General features: G+C 35.7%; 1 protein-coding gene across 1 annotated transcript in view; it reads right to left on the bottom strand.

Annotated features, from left to right (window-relative positions):
* The window catches only part of gabra6b (gamma-aminobutyric acid type A receptor subunit alpha6b), a 52,815-nt gene extending 36,871 nt beyond the window's left edge, over positions 1-15,944 (bottom strand). Inside the window, exons 1-7 of the mRNA XM_056447093.1 lie at positions 15,736-15,944; positions 15,510-15,628; positions 15,207-15,274; positions 13,776-13,996; positions 11,747-11,829; positions 10,778-10,921; positions 5,357-5,509 (exon numbers count right to left, since the gene is read on the bottom strand). Of these exons, the coding sequence (XP_056303068.1) occupies positions 5,357-5,509; positions 10,778-10,921; positions 11,747-11,829; positions 13,776-13,996; positions 15,207-15,274; positions 15,510-15,628; positions 15,736-15,770 (823 nt within the window). The 5' untranslated portion in view covers positions 15,771-15,944. The remainder of the gene's footprint in view (positions 1-5,356; positions 5,510-10,777; positions 10,922-11,746; positions 11,830-13,775; positions 13,997-15,206; positions 15,275-15,509; positions 15,629-15,735) is intronic.
* Between the last annotated feature and the right edge of the window lie 8,719 nt (positions 15,945-24,663).

Below are 24,663 nucleotides of genomic sequence, written 5' to 3'. Positions count from 1 at the left end.
TGCTGGAACTTTTCAACGTACATTCGGTTATTTCATATCTGCCGTATTTATAATACAAACGCCTCCTGCTTTCTATGGGTGAGATCCAACATGCATGGTTGCTGCCTTGTAAAGTAATGGAGACTCATAAGTGACTGATTTAGAACACTTTACATGGGCGGCAACACTCTAGAGACTCAAGTTATTTTCCATTGAGTTAATAAACAATAAACAATGCTAATAAAAAGGTAAAGCAGCACATATAGGCTTAACACACAACAATTCAACAGGGTTCATGCCGAATAACACAAGATGTACTGATGCTAAAATCGTAGTGTATGAGTGTGTGTGAATGAGTGTTTAGGGATGTTTCCCAGTGATGGGTTGCGGCTGGAAGGGCATAAAAAATGTCAACTTTTAATTTTCGATCATTTTTAGCTTAGCTTAGCATAAATCATTGAATCGTATTAGACCATTAGCATCAAAAATTATTTCTATATAATAATGCATGCACCTGCAAATAGTCCCCAACTAGGTAACAGCACTGCATAATATTATTTCAAGAGTTCACACTTAGATATTGTTTGACAACTGTTAGCAGGTTTGGCATGCTGTCCCGGGAGAGAACCCTGAGCTCGGAGATAGGTGAGCCCAGGGCTCCCGCCTGGTCCATAGAGCCTATGAGGGGAGAACGAGATCAGGTGGTTCTCGAGAGCTCCCCGTGGTAAAAGAAAAAAGGAGGAGAAGGGGTGGATGGGGGGTTTCTTTGAAAAACGAAGATAAGAGAGTAGTTCTAGCTAGGCTACTTATAGTGGGTTGGGGTTAATCTGATTGGCTAACTAGTGAATGTAGATGAGTGGCCAGCTGCAGTCAATCATATCACGTGCTCCTCTCGAAATTAGTTTGAAAACTTCACTTTACCTACTGTAGGTACTGCAGCAAAATTCCTTGATCATAACGGCAGAATGACAATATAGTTCCCAACCATATCAATCAAAAGAATATCAACTTTTGGAAAGTTATTTTCCATTGAGTTAATAAACAATAAACAATGCTAATAAAACGGTAAAGCAGCACATATAGGCTTAACACACAACAATTCAACAGGCTTCATACCGAATAACACAAGATGCACTTCATTTTTAGAGTCTGTTTACATGAAAACAATGCAATTAAATGAGAGAATTTTGTTTTCAAATTTGCTTCATTTAAAAAAAATGTACGAGAGTGTGTGAATGAGTGTTTAGGGATGTTTCCCAGTGATGGGTTGCGGCTGGAAGGACATAAAAAATGTCAACTTTTAATTTTCGATCATTTTTAGCTTAGCTTAGCATAAATCATTGAATCATATTAGACCATTAGCATCAAAAATTATTTCTATATAATCATGCATGCGCTTGCAAATAGTCCCCAACTAGGTAACATGATATTAGGTGCATAATATTATTGTACCTACTGTAGGTACGGCAGCAAAATTCCTTGATCATAACGGCAGAATGACAATATAGTTCCTAACCATATCAATCAAAAGAATATCAACTTTTGGAAAGTTATTTTCCATTGAGTTAATAAACAATAAACAATGCTAATAAAAACGGTAAAGCAGCACATATAGGCTTAACACACAACAATTCAACAGGCTTCATACTGAATAACACAAGATGCACTTCATTTTTAGAGTCTGTTTACATGAAAACAATGCCATAAAATGAGAGAATTTTGTTTTCAAATTTGCTTCATTTAAAAAAAAATGTACGAGAGTGTGTGAATGAGTGTTTAGGGATGTTTCCCAGTGATGGGTTGCGGCTGGAAGGGCATAAAAAATGTCAACTTTTAATTTTCTATCATTTTTAGCTTAGCTTAGCATAAATCATTGAATCATATTAGACCATTAGCATCAAAAATTATTTCTATATAATCATGCATGCACCTCCAAAGAGTCCCCAACTAGGTAACAGCACTGCATAATATTATTGTACCTACTGTAGGTACCGCAGCAAAATTCCTTGATCATAACGGCAGATAGTTCCTAACCATATCAATCAAAAGAATATCAACTTTTGGAAAGTTATTTTCCATTGAGTTAATAAACAATAAACAATGCTAATAAAAAGGTAAAGCAGCACTAATAGGCTTAACACACAACAATTCAACAGGCTTCATACCGAATAACACAAGATGTACTTCATTTTTAGAGCCTGTTTACATGAAAACAATGCAATTAAATGAGAGAATTTTGTTTTCAAATTTCCTTCATTTAAAAAAAAAATGTTTCTCATACAACTAATAATGTATTATGTGTTTCAGAAATACACATTTGCACCAGGATTAAAGATTGCATACCATCCTGTAGAAACAAACCAGTTATTGCAACTTGTGTATGTGCATAACTTCACAGTATAATAATTTTAATGAATTTATTTAGTTGTTTATTTGATTTTGAGTAAATTTGTTTTGTAGTTTTCAAGAACTTTGAAACTCAAAACATTACTTAAATGCACAAAATGTTTTGTAATTGAATAGCAACAATTTATTTTATTATTAAAAATTTATTTTAATATATTATATATTTTTTATTTTATCCAAAACATAAAGGTTATGTAAATGCACAAAGGGTTTAGTTTTTTATTAGAATAGCAATATTTCTATTGAATAACAACAATTTATTTATTATTAAAATCTTTATTTATTAATTCATTCATTCATTTATAATTTAATATAATTTACTTAATTTTATTGTATTTACTATTTTAAAAACTTTGCACTTGCAGGGACAAAAAAAATAACTGTTATGTAAAAGCACAAAAAGTTCAGTTTTGTATTAGAATGCTTTGAATACCAACAATTTATTTATTATTAAAATATTTTATTTTCATTCATTTTCTTTTCGGCTTAGTCCCTTTATTAATCCGGGGTCGCCACAGCGAAATGAACCGCCAACCTATCCAGCACGTTTTTACGCAGCGGATGCCCTTCCAGCTACAACCCATCTCTGGCATATATCCATCCACACACACTCATTCCCACTCATACACTACGGACAATTTAGCCTACCCAATTCACCTGTACCGCATGTCTTTGGACTGTGGGGGAAACCAGAGCACCCGGAGTAAACCCCCGCGAATGCAGGGAGAACATGCAAACTCCACACAGGAATGCCGAGCCTCGAACCAGCGACCCAGCAACCTTCTTTCTGTGAGGCAACAACACTACCTACTGCGCCACTACGTCACCATATTTTATTTTATTTTATTTAATTTTAATTTTTTTTAAATTTATTTATTTTTTTTATTTTATTTTATTTTATTTTATTTTATTTGCAGTTTCAAAAAAGCATTTTCAGGGTCCAAAACATATAACATTAACATGTTATGTAAATGCACAAAACTTAATTAATTAACTGGGCTAATGATGTAAATAACTGGACTAATTCTGGTCACTTCTTTATAATTAATAAAAAAAATATTTTATTTTATTTTATTTGCCCTTTTAAAAAAACTTCACACTTTCAGGGACACAAAGCGTAACTGTTGTGTAAATTCAAAAAAAGTTCAGTTTTGTATTAAAATGCAAATGAATACCAACAATTTATTCATAATTAAAAACATGTTGTTATTTTATTTTAATGTATTTTATTTTATTTTATATTATTTGCAGTTTCAAAAACTTTCAGGTACCCAAAACATGACTGTTGTGTAAATGCACAAAAATGTATTTAGTTAACTGGGCTAATGATCTAAATAACTTGACTAATTCTGGTCACTTCTTTATTATTAATGAATAATTATTTTATTTTATTATATTTTGCAGTTTTCAACAACTTTACAATTTAAAAAAGAGAAAACATGTAATTAAAGCAATGTGATCTGTTTTAAGAAATTTACAGTCTGTTCAATCTGCACCTTTCAGTATGGAATGGATTAATTCTGATCACTTTAAGCACTGCATCCATTTCTCCTTTTTTTTTTTTAAACTGAGCTTGTTGCTATGCGATTGCATTCTATGTGAGAAACGCATTGGAGTTTGGCCAAAAGAAGGTCATAATGATCTTAAAAGGCACACTGTTGCTGCCTACCTTTTAAAACAGCAATCATATCAGTAAACTCTTATCTATTTTGCCTTAAAGGTTCTGTATGTAAGTTTTTGACTCTTCTAAAGCATAACAATATCATAATACGATATCATAATACAACAATATCATAATACGTTTGCAGATATTTAAGAAACAACATTCTTGTTTATCTGAAAAACAATGCTAAAGTCGGATATTCTGCTTTGAAAATGTGCGATATGTGCCGGAACGGCTGTCTTTGTTTTGGTCCCTTTAACCAGCCCAATGCGTGTTTAGCCAATTATATTCCAGCACCATGGGCTGCCTTGGTGGATAACAGCGTATTTGATTAATTCTGTCAGGAAGGCTTCCAAAGTGTGTATCCGCGACCAAAATTGTGACCTCCGGTGGAAAGTAGCACCCTCCGAAATTAGACGCAGATTCAAAGTTCCACATGAGGTGGTTCTTAACTAGCAAATAATATAAATATTACTAATGTAAACATTAGGTGAGCAGGTAACATTGTAACCCTCTGTCCTAACAACACACTACATGATGAAATTTGCGGTGATAAGTAATGGCTGTTTGCACCAGACGAAACACGGCAGATATTTAAATAAAGCCATTCAGAAGCACAGAATAGTGCACTCACTGCACTCCAACAAAACGGTAAGGTTTCTAATCTAATTAATACATATTAAACCTCTTTAACATTATTAAATGTAGATGCTGAATCACTGATATGTGCTGGTTTACACTGAGTTACAGTAATAAAGTTTAATTTCAAACAGTTTATTTTATTTACAGGATCTGAGGTGAACTATCTGCTGCTGCTTTCAGTAATATGGCAACAAATGTCATGTAAAATGGCACTCAAACTCACATTATTAGCATTTAACACTGAATAAAGCTTATGAGGTGTACCTGAGGTGATCATTGACAGTTTTTCCTGTTGTTCAGCTGCAAGAAATATATTTCTAAAATATAAATTCCAGGTGTTTCCAGGACAAAAACTGCTTTTAATATGGAAAATATTCCTTCTATTCCGTGCCTTTGCTTTTATATAGAACATGCTTTAAATCAGCCTTTGTTGGTGTCGTCAATCTGGCAACCTGCTCTTGTCCGTGTTTTGAACCAGGAGTGCAATACCTAGTTCAACCACTGGGTGTCAAAATTACATACTGCACCTTAACTCACCATGTCTGAAACACAAGGTCTCAATTCAAATCTCATTGGGTATGCATAAAATGCCACGCATTAGTATTAGCGTATTGGTGCATGTGCACTGAGCCCAAACAAAAGCAAAATATATAAAAAGTGGCTTACCAAACACAGTTCTTGCAGGTACGGACTCTTTGTCAATCCAAAAGGAGACCTGTGCTAAGATCACAGTCATAATGCATGGGATGTAGGTCTGGATCAAGAAGAAGCCCATTTTTCTCTGCAGGTGGAAGTACACCGTCATGACTATATATTCACCTGCAGGAGAAATACACAGGACATCATGCTATGGGATAATTAACCCAGCGAAACATTTCGTCGTCATTTACCTATCACCTCACATGTTACAAACTTTGAGCGGTGGCACAAAGTAACCCTTATTGTTTTTGGCCAAATTATAAACAAAGTAATGGGCTTAGACAAACCATTTATTTTTTTACCAACAACACACAAGCATCTCCTACAAAGGAGCATTGGTTGTATGATCGCCAGACTTATGGTTTCTGTGCAGTTTTGACAAAACTGCCAGGAGTATAAATGTTACTATTTACCCCACCTGCAAGTTGTAACGGTCAGAGGATTGGGTGTAACATGTGCTTAAAAAGGCAGATTTTACACAATTAATTTAAATCCAGTTTACTTTAAATAGTAGCTATATTTCCTCAGTACTAATCTTAATTTATTTTGTATTCTACATAGCACAGAATGTTTATTTATTTATTGGATAAACACATTTGAAGTTATTTGGATTATTATCCATTACTATACAATGCATTTATTTGTAGTATAAGCAATAAAATATATATTTTTTGTCTATTAAAAAAACATTTTATTTAAAAGTTTTTAACATTACACTCAAAATTAAACAATTATTTTGTTAGTTTAATTGGTGTCCAACAGTGTGTGGCTTATTTGTATCCCCCTGTTACAACTAACCCCGCTGTGTCGTGTTTTACTCAAAACTGGCTAGCAGTCACTGTGTGTTTGTACATCTTTCAAAATAGTTCCATCTTTTAACCTAGAAGACGGTGATCACAACAATATAAGATTTTACTTGCATACTTTCACAGATTTAAAAAAAAAATATATATATATATATATATTGACTATAAAGACTTTTATGCTGAAAAAATGGTTTCTCCTGTGTTTCTCATCCAAATTTTGCTGAACTTTTTTAAGATGTGGCAGGAAGACGTCTGCCGACACTGTGGGGAAAGCCTCGGAAGCATGCCATGGTTAACCCTGAGCAAACACCTTAAAACTCTGTGTTGCATTTTACCCCGCATAACTTTGTGCCCTGCGCTCCCCTACTAGTTTCCAGCTTTCATCAAACTATATTTTTTATGCTCTCATAAAGGGTTGTAAATCCTGAGTAAATAGTGAGTGCATTTTAATTTTTGGGTGGACTATCACTTAACCTCTTTCGAACATAAGCTCTAAACACTCCTTACCTGTCTGTGTGAGTTTTTTATTGTGACCATTGTTTGGAATGCATCCTTTTAGGTTTTTACTAGAAAAGATACAGCCATACCTGCCAACATTTGGTTTATAAATTCGCAAAGTGAAGAGCGCGGGGGTGGGGGGAATCACTGAAGAACGGAGAGCGGACATGGATGGTTGCACATCGGGTTCGGTGCACATGGGGACTATACCAAAAAAGCTGAGGAGTGTGTTGGGTATGGGGGTATAATTCCGGGAGTTTTCCGGGAGACAGAACGATACGGGAGATGGGTCTGAAATACGGGAGACTCCCAGGAAAAACGGGAGTGTTGGCAGGTATGGATACAGATGTGTCTGGAAGTTAACGAGAATTATTTATATTATTTACTAAATTACCCATTTTATTAACAAGTACCCCAACCCTAAACCTAACCATCACAGTAATGTAAAAACAGTTATCATACTGAGTATTTTTTTTTATATTATTTAAAAAATCATTTATTAAATTGTATTTTATTAACGTCTACCCCAACCCTCACAGTACTGTAAAAATATTATTTATTGTTGTACAGGGTCACATAAATGATGCTATACTGATGTGACAGCCTAATCTCACGAGAAAATGAAACAATTTTACGTTTTGTTAGTTTAGTGGCTAATTCGACAAGTTCAGTCGTACAAAAATGTATGATTTTAAAATGGAGATGTGGCACCCAACCCCACCCCTAAGCCCAACCGTAATTCTGGGATGAGCAAATCGAACTAAATTACTCAAATGAAATCGTACAGTTTCGTACGAATTAGCCACTAAATCAAAAAGTTACGAATTGCAGTGAGATCGTGTTGAATGTGAATATCCCATCTAGACCTCATTTTAGAGTTCCCATAGAGATGCGTTAAGTTTCCCACAAAACTTTAGCAGACCCAATGAGTTATTTATATATTGCTATTTGCAAATATTGAGAAACGTCCTAATTATATTGTGAAAAATCTCATATTCCAGCTCTCGAATATGTGTAGGAACATGTATTACGTCTTTTAATCAGCTTAATGATCATACTATGTGATCTTTGGCTGGTGATGTTAAATCAACGCTGCAGAAGAGATCACAGCTGCTGGATTTACAACATGTTCTTTTGTCATTTTCTTACGAAATATGCGAAAAAAGACTGTTTAACTAAGAGTGGAATAGAGAGCATACATAAACAGTGTGTATCTTATGTAAATAAAGCATATTACTGTCATCTCTGTAGGCATCAGCGTGCATTTTACAAACCCTAAATTGTATTGAATGTTCAAATCTTAAAATAAATGTTATTTGAATCAGAATCAGAATCAGAAAGAGCTTTATTGCCAGGTATGTTCACACATACTAGGAATTTGTTTTGGTGACAGAGCTTCAACAGTGCAACAGGATTACAGAGACAGGACAAAAAACAGATAATAAATATATTTTAAAAAAAATAGAAGTAAGTAGTGAGTGCAAATATACAGATTGACAAGTGTATGTACGTGTTTATTACTATATACAACGTTATATGTGCAGCTGTTATGTGCAAATTGGCATGTAAAGTGTGTTGTTAAATAAGTGTATATGTGTATAAAACTGTATAGCAAGTAGTGATGTTGGTTTCGCAATTATTATCATCAAGTGTTCATGAGATGGATTGCCTGAGGGAAGAAACTGTTTCTGTGTCGGGCTGTTCTGGTGCGCAGTGCTCTGTAGCGTCGACCAGAAGGTAAAAGTTCAAAGAGGAAGTGTGCTGGGTGTGAGGGGTCCAGAGAGATTTTGGCAGCCCTTCTGCTCGCTCTGGATAAGTACAGTTCTTGGGGAGTAGGAAGGGTTGTACCAGTGATTCGCTCAGCAGTCCGAACTATTCGACGTAGTCTTTGGAGGTCGTATTTAGTAGCTGAGCTAAACCAGACAGTTATTGATGTGCAGATGACTGATTCAATGATGGAGGTGTAGAACTGTTTCAGCAGCTCCTTTGGGAGGTTAAACTTCCTCAGCTGACGAAGAAAGTACAGCCTCTGTTGAGCTTTTTTGACAATGGAGTCAATGTGAGTGTGTGATTTGTTTGAAAACACTGATAAATTGTGATTTATTACAAGCACCACAGATCTCTTTATATGCCTCAGCTTGAGCTGTCAGGTTTGAATTTTAGAAGTCGTTGATGTGCGCAGAGTTCCCACGCTTCTTAATAGTACATGTATTACAGACATATTAATTCAAGGCCAGGAAAGTACTTTAAAACAAACAGAGGTCAAAAACTGAACGAAAAAAAATGCTAAATTCTTAATTTAAAATATCTTACATCTTAAAATATCTTAAATCTTATACAAGAACTATGAAAAATATTTTCAGAAGCCACATTTGAATAGCGCCAGTATATAATTCAACTAATTGTGAAATGTTGACTTTCATAGTGCATATATTACAATTACAATTACAAAGGTGTTCGGTTTAAAATTATTAGCGATTTAAAAAGTCCTTGGATATGGTGTCCTTGAAAGAGAGGGAACTCCGCGTACATTCTTAAAGTTCTAATCACACTGGTGTGATCGTATGCCTGAAAGGGTTAAGGCCACTTCTAAATGGCTTTCCTGATTTGTTTTTCCTCCATTTCTGTAATCTGATCACCATATGCACTATATACATCTAATGGGTCACTATATTGTAGCCTTCTGGCTTGCTTAGTTGGATAAATCGATAAGACCACACTGACTTTGGCTGGATGATGGCACTATGATCTTCTGTAGAGCTAAATTACCGCTATACTGCATCTTTAAACACTGACACTAGTGAACTGAACTGAGCCATTAGTGCATTGCTGCTTTCTGTACATTTTTTTAAATGATGTGGAGCTCATCCTGGGACAGTCTGTGTTGTATTGAACTAAATGTGACATGACATCACATGGATGTGGATGTAAAATCTATAAAAATACATTCCGTAACATATAATGGGGTGTTCAGAAGACTGACGTGACATCATGAAAATGGAACGGTATTTTATGCATTCTTATAACAACTGTCTTTACGTGTCATTCGCTCAGTTATGTCATTTTAAATAGAAATGTGACATTCACTCAACTTATTTTTGCTTCTTGTTCAAACTATGTATTTAAAATGATTTTTTTGGTGACAACTTAATTATTTTAAGTTCAATCCACTTAAATTTGTACAAACAATTAAGTTACCTAATCGATTTGTGTTTGGACAACCTTAAGGAATTGTGTAGAACCCTTTTTTACAGTGTTGTTTGAGATATCCTTGTTATGATAACGTGACATAAACAAATACATCACAACCTATTTGTCTTTGTCATGACAACATGACATTATCAAGACAACATAACATTGTCATAAATCTGTCATAAACATAATTATCATGAGATTATTATAATTGTGTCATGAATTTTATAACAGCATCATTAATACCACAGCTAGTGGTACAAATCAAATTTGTCATTAAAATGTCAATAAACATCATTAAATATTAATGAGGCTGAAATATTAATGTAATATTGTTTTGTATATATTGATATAAATGTTAATATTAATTATTAATGATGCTTATGAAATTATTTAACATAGTATTGACACTTTTTATAAGACATTTCAATGACAAAAGTAATCAGAAAAATATTTGCATTTAAATAACACAACAGAGAAATAACACTTAATGACAGTTGTCATAAGCATGCATAAAATCTCCTTTATATCCATAATATGCATACCTGCCAACACTCCCAGCCTTCCCAGGAGTCTCTTGTATTTCAGACCCATCTCCTGGCCACCTCCCTTATAGCTCTGTCTCCCGGAAAACTCCCGGAATTCCACCCCCCTGGGTCCCCACTGAGTGTGATTTCGGCCATTGGCGCACCCCCGGATAAAATCTTCCGGATTTTATGATCCGAATGTTGGCAGGTATGACAATACGTGTCATGTCATGATCATAAATGTCCTATGAACACCCCTTCAACTGAAATGTTACCATACAATCAAGATGAACAGGAAATATCTCACATTAAACTAGTTTCATTTGTACAACTCATCAATCTTTGAATCTTTGTAAAGCTCATACCTGTGTTTGACTTCAACCTTTCGCTAGACACCGTCTGTCCAATGAGATCATACTGTAGCAGACTGGAGCTCTCCTGAGGAACTTCCACTGAAAATTGCGGCCCTTTCTTCCACGTGTAAACAATCTCACTCATTGGGTAGGCATCTATACCAGGCAAAAATCCAAACTAAAGTCAGTCATTTCAGTAAATGCATTTAAAGGGGTTTAAATGGGCCGCTTTACCCAACCCAGGCTCATTCTGAAAACGTACCACTATATACATTTCTGAAGAGTGCCAAATACATCCCAGAATGTACATTTTTTGTATTCGTGAATCCACCAGAGGCCGCTGTGTGCGCTTCTTGAGATCTCAAATTTTTAATCATCAGTGCCATTCCTACCTGCTGTTCTAGCGTAAATCCGCCAGAGGCAGGTGTCGACTGACTGACTGACCTATCGACTGACCCACCCTCCTCCATCCCTAAACCCAACCAATAGTGTTTTCAAAAGCACCGATTGACCCGCCCACCCACTTCCCTGACCCCAACTAACAGTTTTAAAAAGCAATCCAGAAATAAGAAAAGTCATCGTCTGATGTTTACCATGTTTTCATATTTTACCACATTCTCACGCTGTTATTTACTTGTTTATTTAATTTTTTGCCTTTTGTTTTTGTCTTACCCCCTTTATGGAACCATTCTTCACTGGACTCGAGCCCCATAATCGTGGTCAACTTCTCTCTGCATCTCATGTCCGCTGACATACATGGCGAGCAACTGCACAAACTGGTAATAGTGGGAAAGCCGTCCATACGTAGGTAAGCGGTCAGCTAATAAGTTCGAAAAGGAACGACATCATGCAGCCCTTTAGCATTCGTTTTAAAGATGAAATGCAGCCCTACGTACTTCTGGCTACATAATTTGCGATCTCCAGAAATGTATATAGGACTACGTTTTCCAAATGAGCATATGTTGGTTTTATCTCACTTACAGCTGCCAAATTTCAAAGGACACGAATGTCCATCCATTGGAAAGTTTATCAGTCGCATGGGGCACTCTGCGTTGATGGTTAACCTGGAATATCACAAGCATTATCTTTAATTTTAAGTGAAATAACAGAGGATTTTAAACTCTATACATGGTGGGGTTTGAAAGACAATATATTAATGTTGTATTGCACTTATTTAATATGTATACACTGCTTTTCTTACTCAGAATTTTGTCTTGTTTCTTGTCCAAATATATAAACATTCTCGAAACAAGAAGCATTTTCTAGACCAGTGTTTCCCAACCCTGTTCCTGGAGGCACACTAACAGTACATATTTTCGGTGTTTCTCTTATCTGACCCATTAACTTCAGGTGTTGGAGCCTCTTCTAATGTTCTGATGAGTTGATTCAGGTGTGTTTGATTAGGGAGAGGTTGAAAATGTGGACTGTTGGTGTGCCTTCAGGAACAGGGTTGGGAAACACTGTTCTAGACTATAATATTAAGTCAAAATAAAGTGAGTTTTTTTTTAAACAAGCACAATACTCTGTCAACGGGGTGAGCAAAATAATCCTATTCCAAAGCAAGATTGTTTTGCTTGTTTTGAGGAAAAACTCACTTCATTTTGACTTATTATTTCTGTAAATTAGACATTATTTTTTTGCATGTCTAGAAAATGCTTCTTAATTTAAAAATGTTTAGATATTTGGACTAGATACAAGACAAAAACTCTACATGCGAAAAGCTTTTTTTGTGTACAGTGTATGTAAATTCTTATTACAATATGCACTATTAACATATCCACTATATATACAGTTGAATTCTTTTTCAAATATTTCCCAAATGACGTTTAACAGAGCAAGGAAATTTTCACAGTATTTCCTATAATATTTTTTCTTCTGGAGAAAGTCTTGTTTGTTTTATTTCGGCTAGAATAAAAGCAGTTTTTGATGTTTTAAAACCCATTTTAAGGTTATACTATTAAGCATTTTTTTCAATCGTCAACAGAACAAACCATTGCTAACTTGACTAATTAACCTAGTTAAGCAGAGTACTGTAGATGGAACCAAAGGAGTTTGACAATGATCGACTATAGCATTATGAGAGATTAGAGGACAAAGATAGTTTTGTCAGGGAATTATCCGAAGATTTTGGACAAACCGCGAGCTGTTCTTCCGGTGGACTTGACGTGATTATTCTAGTTCTGCCATTTTGTCTGAATAACTCTTACGAACTTTGATTATTAGTTAATATACATTCAAATACCCCTAAATCTGACGAAGCTTTAATCAATAAATTATCGTATTCATAATTAAGTTCGCCACCACTGATATTTTAAGCGTTATATAATGTTTGCCGGTGATTTATTAATGAACATCTTTTTTTTTAAGTGTCACCAAAGGCATTTCGTTTACTTACTGGATTCTGTATGTTCATTTAAATGACAAATATACAGTTGAATTCTTTTTCAAATATTTCCCAAATTATGTTTATAAGAGCAAGGAAATTTTCACAGTATTTCCTATAATATTTTTTCTTCTGGAGAAAGTCTTGTTTGTTTTATTTCGGCTAGAATAAAAGCAGTTTTTGATGTTTTAAAACCCATTTTAAGGTTAATACTATTAAGCATTTTTTTCAATCGTCAACAGAACAAACCATTGCTATACAATGACGCCCAATTACTCCAACTTGACTAATTAACCTATTTAAGCCTTTAAATGTCAGTTTAAGCTGAATACTATAGTCTTGAAAAATATCTAGTAAAATATCATTTACTGTCATCATGGCAAAGATTAAAAAATCAGTTATTAGAGATGAGTTATTAAAACTATTATGTTTAGAAATGTTAAAAATTATGTTAAAAAATCTTTTAGTTAAACAGAAATTGGGCCAAAAATATACAGGGGGTAATATTTTTTGACTTCAACTGTATATAGTGGACTGGTAAGCAAGATATGTTTCTGTTGCAGTTTTAAAGAGCAAGTGCACAGTCCATTTTTGACTTGGAGAGCAAATGTTTGGCACGCGGGTTACCTCATGGTGTACAGAATAGTTCCGTTCTGCATGATGCGGAACAGCTTGTTGGGAGTGGTCATGTTGTGTGAAATCGAACGTTTGCCATTTCGGAAGAAAGTGTCCGGCGTCCAGATCTTGCTGACCATTAGGTTGTTCAGACGCAGGATCTCAATGGGGCCCTCAAATTTCAGCCGGTCATCTATCCACGTTTGCCGGAAAAACACATCCATTGTGTATTCCTAAGAAACGTTTGCTTGATGGTTTAAAGAGTTTATGAGATGTACACATGCACTGTAATTTAGTTTTAGGTACAAAACTAAGATTACTGGAGTATATTTTAGAAATAAATTTAATTTGAAATTAAATATTTGCACTTCAAAATTTCATACATACGCGATGTTACATGCAGTTTCTTTGTAATTGTGAATTTCTGAGATATTTTTGAGAGGAAATTGTTTCTGTACATCGCAAAAAAATAGATTTTTTGTCTCGTTTCTAGTCCAAATATCCTAAAATTCTTAAATCTAGAAGCATTTTAAGACAAGCAAAACATATTGTCTTGTTTTAATAAATAATAAGCCGAAATTAAGTGAGTTTTTCCTTAAAACAAGCAAAATAATCTGCCAATGGTTTAAGTAAAATAATCTTAAATCAAAAGGAAAAACAAGACTATATTACTTACCCCATTAGCAGATTATTTAGCCTTTTTTAAAAGGAAAAACACTTAATTTTGTCATATTATTTCTGAAAAATCAACAATATCTTTTGCTTGTCTAGAAAATGCTTCCTGATTTAAGTATTTTTGGATATTTTGACTAGAAACAAGACAAAACTCAAAGTTAGAAAAGCATTTGTTTGCAAAATGTCATGCTTAAGCACTGCTACTTCCATTTTTTTATTTGTAAATGTGAATTTACGAGACATTTTTTAAACTGCTTCTGTATATCTTCCATGACTAGTTTTGGAAATGACACAAATCTCAATTATCCTGTGGTGATATATGTAAACGGCAACCCACAATTATTCTGAATGAGCTAACACATCAGCAAAGTGTCATCGGATATGTTTTCTGATCCAGGTTGATATGCATTCACCCAGGAGTGGTATATTTTTATCTTTTTCCCTCCACTAATCTTGGCAGAGACTTATCTATACTGTCTTTCGGATTGTCACAGTGTATCACATGGCAAGCGAGGTGGCTTTGGACACTCTAGAAAAACAGTGTAGAGTGCAACAGAGGAAAGAAAGCTGAGCCGGGACCCTCACTGTCAGGGATTGTCAACCAGATTAAAATCCCTAAGCTGCTATAATGACATCCTGCCCAAATGTCAGAATAATGAAGCCAGGCCAACGCTACTAGAAGCTACTGGGCATAGAAAACATGCAGTTACAATGGATTTGAGTTTATGTTTGCATGTATCATAGATATAATGGTTTTAAATCACATACCATTTCCACATCAGAAACTGGACCGAAGCTGGTGACAAAGATGTCCGTTTTAACCTCTGTGACAGGACCTGAAGTATATATAAATGGATATAAATAAATAAATAAATAAATAAATAAATACAAAAAAAGGAAATAAATGTGTCTCCTCAGTTTACTAATTACCACTATTCTTCATTTAAAAAGCCCCAAAAGGAAGTTCTTAAATCCAGAACTAATTACATAAACTTTAAAGATGTCATTTTAAAGATTAAACTCCCTAAAGTTAACATATCAATACTCTAAGTGGTTCCAGCAGTTGCCTACCTCCAAATCCTGGTCGAAGTCTGTTGTCATATCCATCCAATAATCTATCCAAAATGCGCGTGATGTTATCCAAATATATCCTTGTTTCTGTTGGCGGATTTGCCACCACCTGTCCAACACTGTAAACAAATCCAAAACTCAATTTCCTTTTTTTTTTCTCAGACAAAGCAGAAAAACAAACACACGCGCGTGAAGAAGTGAGATAAAATAACCACTTTCTACTTACCAAGATAGGAAAAAGCATGTGCGTACCCAAGCCATGCTTTGCGCGCACTCTCTATCCAAGTGTCCCCTTGTCAACTAGTGTTAGTTGTACATCCCATAATTTATGTGTGCGAAAGGAGCTGGTGTAATCGCAAGGCTTGTGTGCGTAAATCCTGAAGCTTTTTTTATGCGTGTATTCTTGCTGGAGTTCCTCAGTGGGGTTGCGCTTCTTCTGACTCACTCTGATGGAAAACTAAAGTGCTTTCAAAGAGGCGGAGTACTGTAGATGGAACCAAAGGAGTTTGACAATGATCGACTATAGCATTATGAGAGATTAGAGGACAAAGATAGTTTTGTCAGGGAATTATCCGAAGATTTTGGACAAACCGCGAGCTGTTCTTCCGGTGGACTTGACGTGATTATTCTAGTTCTGCCATTTTGTCTGAATAACTCTTACGAACTTTGATTATTAGTTAATATACATTCAAATACCCCTAAATCTGACGAAGCTTTAATCAATAAATCATCGTATTCATAATTAAGTTCGCCACCACTGATATTTTAAGCGTTATATAATGTTTGCCGGTGATTTATTAATGAACGTCTTTTTTTAAGTGTCACCAAAGGCATTTCGTTTACTTACTGGATTCTGTATGTTCATTTAAATGATAAATATTCAGGTTTTTAAAATGTTTTCCCACTCTTATATAATATCTGAACGTTTAAGTCAGCTTTTAAGTTAGATTTGTGAACATATATTCCCTTGTTTATGTTGGTGCCCTTGCTAACAGCTAAAAAATAACTTAGCCTAATAGCTAGTAGGATAAGTAATAGTAATAGTATTTTTTTACTTAGATAGATAGATAGATAGTTAGATAGATAGATAGATAGATAGATAGATAGATAGATAGATAGATAGATAGATAGATAGATAGATAGATAGATAGATAGATAGATAGATAGATAGATAGATAATATTGCATAATACTACAAATAATGATTAATTTAGATAGATAGATAGATAGATAGATAGATAGATAGATAGATAGATAGATAGATAGATAGATAGATAGATAGATAATATTGCATAATACTACAAATAATTATTAATTTAGATAGATAGATAGATAGATAGATAGATAGATAGATAGATAGATAGATAGATAGATAGATAGATAGATAGATAGATAGATAGATAGATAGATAGATAGATAGATAGATAGATAGATAGATGTGTACTCACCGGTATTTTAATAAGATGAGTTGTGTGTAGTTGCTAAGATAAAATTTTATGCAGTGGCAGACTGTGGAAAAAAAAAAATGGACACTTGGGTGAAACATGTCTATTTTTATGAACAACACTTCATGTTTATTTATTTTAGTTTAGTGATGATTTGATCCAGAATCTCTGATGCAATAACATATTATGGCCAGTCATCGGGTATAATGCCACGGTGATAAAATGTCTCTCCGTCTATGCTGATACAGCCTTTTTCACTCACTCAGAATTGATGGGATCACATCTGCACCAGGATGGCTCTTTCCACAGGAGCTTATTCAAATGATGATGTTGGAATAGCCCGTATACCACTCTCACTGAAACAACGCCGGCCCATTATCCTAATCCACAGTCGTAAGGTTTTAATGCATCGGGCTATCGTCCACCATTAGATTCATTTGAAAATTTGATGGCCATTCAGCGCTGCACTGTCAGGGAATGACAATTACATGCTGATACGGGATCAGCAGGATTTAAAACCATGACACAGTTTCATCACAGACCCTGGATAAGAGAAGCTGCCCCCCAGGTCACTCCTTCCGGTTGATGTCCACTCGCAGTAATAATAATAACAATACAAAAGTGCTCAACATATATGAGTGCATACTTCACTGATCTCTCTTTTAAATTAATGTTTTATATGATGTTGTAAAATGATGTATACAGTTGAAGTCATAATTATTAGCCCCCTGAATTATTAACCCCCCTCTTTATTTATTCCCCAAACGGAGAGAAGATTTTTGAAACATGATAGTTTTAATAACTCATTTCTAATAACTGATTTATTTTATCTTTGCCATGATGACAATAATATTTGACTAGATATTTTTCAAGACACTTCTATACAGCTTAAAGTGACATTTAAAGGCTTAACTAGGTTAATTAGGTTAACTAGGCAGGTTAGGGTAATTAGGCAAGTTATTGTACTATGATGGTTTGTTCTGTTGACTGTCAAAAAAGGGGCTAATAATTTTGACCTTAAAATGGTTCATAAAAAATTTAAAACTGCTTTTATTCTAGCCAAAATAAAACGAATAAGACTTTCTCCAGAAGAAAAAATATTATCAGACATACTGTGAAAATTTCCTTGCTCTGTTAATCATCATTTGGGAAATATTTAATAAAGACAAAAAAATTCAAAGGGGGGACTTCAACTGTATGTGCATATACATTAGATTACTCAGTACCAAAGCCAAAACCGAAACTAATCTAACAAAAAACATAAGACAACAGTCCAAAAATGAGTACGCAAAAATTAATATGACTTCTGCTGCTTGTTCAAAGTACTTATTCAAAATTAGCTGAAACAAACAATTCATATGTTTGTTTTGGGACAACTTGATTGTTTTACAGTATGCTCAATCCACTTTCTAAGTTACAGTTTTTCTCAGTGGCTTTGGTGCGTTTCTCACAACACTATTTACATTTGCACAGCAGTTAATGCATTTCTCAAAACAATTAATCATTTGTGCACATCATAGTAGCAGTTTCTCATTCCTTCCAACAAATTGCGAATGCTTTTAGACATGGATCAACTGCTATATAGATCTCTGCTCTTTTATAACATTATCATTCGCTTATGTCATGTCAGTCAAAATGAACTAAACTTGTGAATGCTGAATAGTCATTCCATAAAAAAAGAATAGTCCTCATTTAATTTCTTGAGTCATTTCATACACAAATGTTGAACTAGTTGTCAAAATCTGTCAAGCTAATTTTATAAAACAAATTGTATTCTTGTTTTTCCTGAAAATGTCATCTAAATTGAACAATTTCATGAATGATTTACAGACCTGTGTGTGTTGTAGGTTCAGTTCCAAGATGCACTGCTACCTGTACGTATATTGTTCATAGTTGTGCACAGCTCTACCCAAAGGGAGTTTATGTTTGTGGTAACTAAGGGTGTATTTATTCTCAATGCTGTGAATAAATTAGAATTGTAAAGAGCATATGCAGTAAAAATGTGAAACATATTCAGTGTCTTGTACTCAGACACCTCACTAAATGCAGTATTGCTTAACTTTACTGTAGTTTTCAAAGGGCTGTGCAAATAGTATAAAGTGTTGTCTTGAGCATTTCAGGAAGTGTCACCAAAATCTGACTTTTTTTTTTTGCCTTGGAAAAAATGTACAGAGTAAACTATCATAATAAAAACATGACAAAGCCATTTGACTATCTTGTTCATAAACAATGGTGTCAGGACTTTTCATCTTGATGACACTGACACTTTCATTGACATTAATTGCTTTTGAGAAATGAGCTATCCATGTTGAGCAAGTGACTCACATTTGCAGGTTATCAGCTAGGTTTTGCTGTTTGTACTTGTAATTGTTTTGAGAAATGCATTAACTGTTGTGCAAATGTAAATAGAGTTGTGAGAAATGCACCAAAGCGACTGAGAAAAACTGATAAATGGATGGATGGATGGGTGGGTGGGTGGATGGATGGATGGATGGATGGTTGGATGGATGGATGGATGGATGGATGGATGGATGGATAGATAGATAGATAGATAGATAGATAGATAGATAGATAGATAGATAGATAGATAGATAGATAGATAGATAGATAGATAGATAGATAGATAGATAGATAGATAGATCCAGAAAAGACTGGTTCCAGAAAGCAGGTGAGACAAAAATAAAATGAAATGAAGTAAATAACAGGGTGAGAATGTAGTAAAATCTGAAAACATGGTAAAAATCAGGGCTTTTCTTTTTCTGGATAGCTTTTCAAAACACTGTCGGTTGGGTTTAGGGAAGTGGGTTGGTGGGGTTATCAGTTGGTTGATCAGTCAGTCGACAGCGGCCTCTGGTGGATTTACATGAGAAGAGCAGGCAGGGTTGTCGCTAGGGGGGGAAGGTTAGGAAGATTCTAAGGGCCCATACATTTATGGGGGGTCATTTTGAATAGCGATAATTGAAATGTATTATAAAGTGACTGAGCCGAAAAGAAAATGACTGAATGAATGAAATATACTATCTTTCAATTTCTTATGATGTTAGCTGACCAAACTTTTAATTCTGTAATTTATTTTTAATACTTGTAGTTTATTTTAATGGATATGACTCGTTAATAAAACAGTTTTGTTAAAATGCACCAAATATTTACTGAGAAATGGACAGAAATATTCATTTTTCAAATGAGGGTGTACTCATTTATGCTATCTCTGCTGAGCACCATCTACACTTAAACCAGATAATCATGGAGCTTTATGAAACATAAAGACGGCCGAGGAGGATTCTGATATGACTGCTGAACAATGAGATTGTTGGCTTGTGAAATACCAACAGAGACAGGCCCTGTTGGCTACTGAAGCATAGCGAGAACTGAGAGGCAAAAACCAAGCGGAGCGGGTCATTGGAGCATGAACGGGGGGTAAAGGTGTGCCAACAGACACAGATACTGTGCTTCTGGTCAAAATAACACTACACCAAAGCAAATGTTCTCTGTTTGGTCAGTGTGGAACTTTGTAAACAACTGGCCCTTGCAGAGAGAGAATGAGCACTGTGCTCAGGTCAGTGGTGTGAACATCACACCAACTAATAACCAACACAATAAACAGGCTGAATGTAGATGTGAAATCCAAGAATTAGGGGATAGAACATCCAAATTAACTCCACTCAAGTGGTTCAAAACCTTTATGGGTTTCATTATTCTGTAACTAGCATGATGACAACAAGCTATCAGCATGCTTATCAGGTAAATCATAACAGGACATTTTGAATATGACATGAATATGTTTTAGCATTTCACTCAGTGTACTTAGCATATTTTAGCATGTAGTTGGTGATGCTAACATACTTTGCATGGATATATATTAGTATTAGTATATTATAGCACTATTCAGGGGCAGACTGGGACAAAAAATCAGCCCTGGCACTGTAGCCACACCAGGCCACATTACCACACCGGCACAGCCCCACCCACAGACACGCACATTCACTACTTATATTGGTGTACAGATGGTGAAATGATATAAGCAGTACCATATGTAATAAATATTTAAACATTTAATGTATGTGACTGGAACAAAAACAAACCGTTTATAACAAATGTATACATACCCTACTGAAAAAAACAGCTTAAACCAGCTTAAGCTGGTTGGCTGGTTTTAGCTTGTTGACCAGCCTGGTTTTAGAGGGGTTTTGGCCACTTCCAGGCTGGTTTCCAGCCATTTCCAGTCTGGTCTTAGCTGGTCAGGCTGGAAAATGACCAGCTAAAACCAGCTTGACCAGCCTGGTTTAAGCTGGACATTGCTGGTTTTGGCTGGGCTCCCAGCCTGGCTAGGCTGGTCAAGCTGGTTTTAGCTGGTCATCACCCAGCCTGACCAGCTAAGACCAGGCTAGAAATGGCTGGAAACCAGTCTGGAAGTGGTCAAAACCCCTCTAAAACCAGCCTGGTTGACCAGCTAACACCAGGTTTAGGCTGTTTTTATCAGTAGGGTACTTTCATTTTATTCATTCCTTTTCTTTTCGGCTTAGTCCCTTTATTAATCTGGGCTTGCCAGATACACACACACACTATGGACAATTTATCCTACCCAATTTCCCTATAGCGCATGTCTTTTTACTTGTTGGGGAAACCAGAGCACCCGGCACCAACACGGAAAGAACATGCAAACTCCACACAGAAACGCCAACTGACCCAGCCGAAGCTCGAACCAGCAACCTTCTTGCTGTGAGGCGACAGCGCTACCCACTGCGCCACCGCGTTGCCCCCTTTCGGGAAAATTTCAGTAAATTTTTTGCATTTGGCAGCGTCTGATTTTAGAGCCATTTTTTTTTAGCTTTCTCTGAGCTTTTCTGCACCGCCTTTCCTTTTTTACGGTCCATCTCTGACAATTAGCTTGTGTCGCACTTACTATTTGTTTGACATTCCTGCCAGATTTTGATTACGTCCACGTAACCTCTTATTAGGTCGGATTGGGTCGACCCATCTCGACTATTGCCGATTGGGCCAAATGCTTAACATTTACTATTATTAATACTATAATAATCATCCTCATCATTATTATCATCATGTTCACATCTTGCAAGAGATAAAAGCTGTCTGCATGTAAAAACAATACATACAAAATAAATAAAAATTTATGAAACTGACCAGCGCACATTTAAAAAAATGGTCCGGCTCATCTGGCATTTGCCAGAATTGCCAGATGGCCAATCCACCCCTGGCACTATTTGATTATTATTAGCATGCAGTAGTCACTGCTACTGCTTTAAGCTGGTTGACCAGGCTGGTTTTAGAGGGGTTTTGGCCATTTCCAGGCTGGTTTCCAGCCATTTCCACCCTGGTCTTGGCTGGTCAGGCTGGAAAATGACCAGCTAAATCCAGCTAAAACCAGCTTGACCAACCTGGTTAGGCTGGTCAAGCTGGTTTTAGCTGGTCATTTTTCAGCTTGACCAGCTGAGACCAGGTTGGAAATGGCTGGAAACCAGCCTGGGAATGGAGCTACTCATGAACTGATTACATGGACTATAAAGTCAGCATACAAACATACAGACGTTGCATTACAACACCATTACAACATTATCCTTGCCTTCCGAACCTTTTGAACCTTGCTTTGTTTTGTTTGTTTACGTTGCCTGCTGCCTGCCTGTACTGACTATCTGCCTGTTTATCAACCACAACTCTGGATTGCCCATATATATCTGTTTGCTCCTTTGTTGACTGTTGCTTGTCTGACCATTCGATTTAATAAACCCTGCGTTTGGATCCGCACTCCCTGTTGTCAGTGTTCAAGTTACAAATGTGTTTCTCATCACTGTTTTTTCATCGTGAGCTCAATATTTTATTACATTTTGTGAACATTCCTACATTATAAACATTTCATTCCAATAATAATGTAATAAATATTATATCATGCAGTTTTTACATCATGCGGTCATTGCATTATGAGTTGCCACAACTTCCATAGTAGTCAAACAAATACAGTGGAAGTCAATGGCTCCAGGTTTACTTTTATGTTCAACAAAAGAAAGAAATTCAGATGTTTTAACCAAGTAAAACTTGAGTAAACGATGACAGAATTTTGAATTTGGGGTGAACTATCCCTGTAACATAACTATAGGGTGTATTTGGGTTGTGAATACAGAATTTCAACCTCTTAGCCCTTCCACGTCCCCCTGCTCCTTCTGTTTTGCATGTTCACATGAAAGGGTACTGAGGTCTTGATTGTCTTTTGGTTTGAGATGTAGGGCTAGGGGGAAATGCAGATAGGCCTTCAAATGAAGATTTTTTTGGGATCACACTACAAATGAAGGGGTAGGTGAAATACCCCTGAATACGCTGCTACAGTAGCTTTGGTTCCATCCAAAGATGTGAATTAAACGTATGTGCAAAACTGGTAATAATAATAATAGCAATGAAGGTAATAATACATAAAGGGGTGGAGCAGAGTGTATTTTTAAGGCTTGGTTGTGTTTATAGCATGCAAATCAACATGTGCTTGTGCTTCATTTGTAAAAAAAAAAATCTTTATTTTTTTTACATATCTTGCCTTAATTTTGTTCTGCTACTCAGCTAACATGAAAACAACTATCATATTTACTGGTTCCTGAGAAAGCCCGCCCTCAACAGGCTCTGATTGGTCAGCTCACCTAATGTATTAATACACGGATAGTAATACATCTTACTAGAGTTCGACTATGATGCCAATTTAAAATGTTCAATTAACTTAAGTTGCATGTTTTTGGGAGGAAATACGGGGAACCTAGGGGAAACCCACATGAGCACAGGTAGAACAAGCAAACTCTGCAGAGAAACTGAAGAAGACTTTTATTCTTTCAGTGTGAAGTATTTTCTAAGTGCAAAGCTGTTTATTCTCAAAATGTATCTAAGAGTGTTTGCAGCACACAAGCCCGTGGTAAAAATACTGTGGTATGTCTGTGTAAGATGAGTACACCTGCACAGAAACAACACTAGGGGAAGGCTTTGCTGAACAATGACTGATTATGTAAAATAACTGAATATGTAAAGCACTGATTATATATGATAAATACTCGTAAATGTGTCAGAAGCTAGAGTGAGTAACATATTATCAAGTTAATGAACCATCATGTATGTAAACCATTATAACCAGAAGGATTTAGCAAAGGCAACACTGGAATGTAAACCTAGACCTAAGCTAGTGGGCTTAGAGCCTGGATTAACAGGACCACCTAGAGTAAAAACTTATCCAAGGATGGTTAGAAGTTAAAACGAGACACCTAAGGGTGGGGCAAAAATCTGTATAAATATTGTGAAAAACACAGACGCTTTAGGAATTGTCCAGGAGATACTTTAGCATGCTCTGGGGTCCGCTCTGCACTTTTCTCGGTTTTATTATGGAGAATAAAGTCTATTTTTCTGGTTTCCAAAAACTGAGGAAAGTGAGAACTGCAGTTCTTTAGATGTTGTTCTAGGTTCTTTTATGACCTCCTTGAAGAATCATCACTTGGAGTAATTTTGGTAGGCCGGCCACTCCTGGGAAGGTTCACCCCTGTTCCAGATTGTCTCCATTTGTGGATAATACCTCTGATAGTGGTTTGCTGAGTCCCAAATGTTCAGAAATGGCTTTGTAAGCCTTTACAACTATTTTGTTTCTCATACTTCCAGTCTGATAGTGTCTCATTGATGAAAAGGTCGGCAACTACGACAAATATGAGAAGGTCGGCAACTACAACAAAT

The sequence above is a fragment of the Danio aesculapii genome, chromosome 21 (genome assembly GCF_903798145.1).
Source record: "Danio aesculapii chromosome 21, fDanAes4.1, whole genome shotgun sequence".
In the NCBI taxonomy this organism is placed as follows: domain Eukaryota; kingdom Metazoa; phylum Chordata; class Actinopteri; order Cypriniformes; family Danionidae; genus Danio; species Danio aesculapii.
This window is presented reverse-complemented; position numbering and strand designations above follow the sequence as displayed.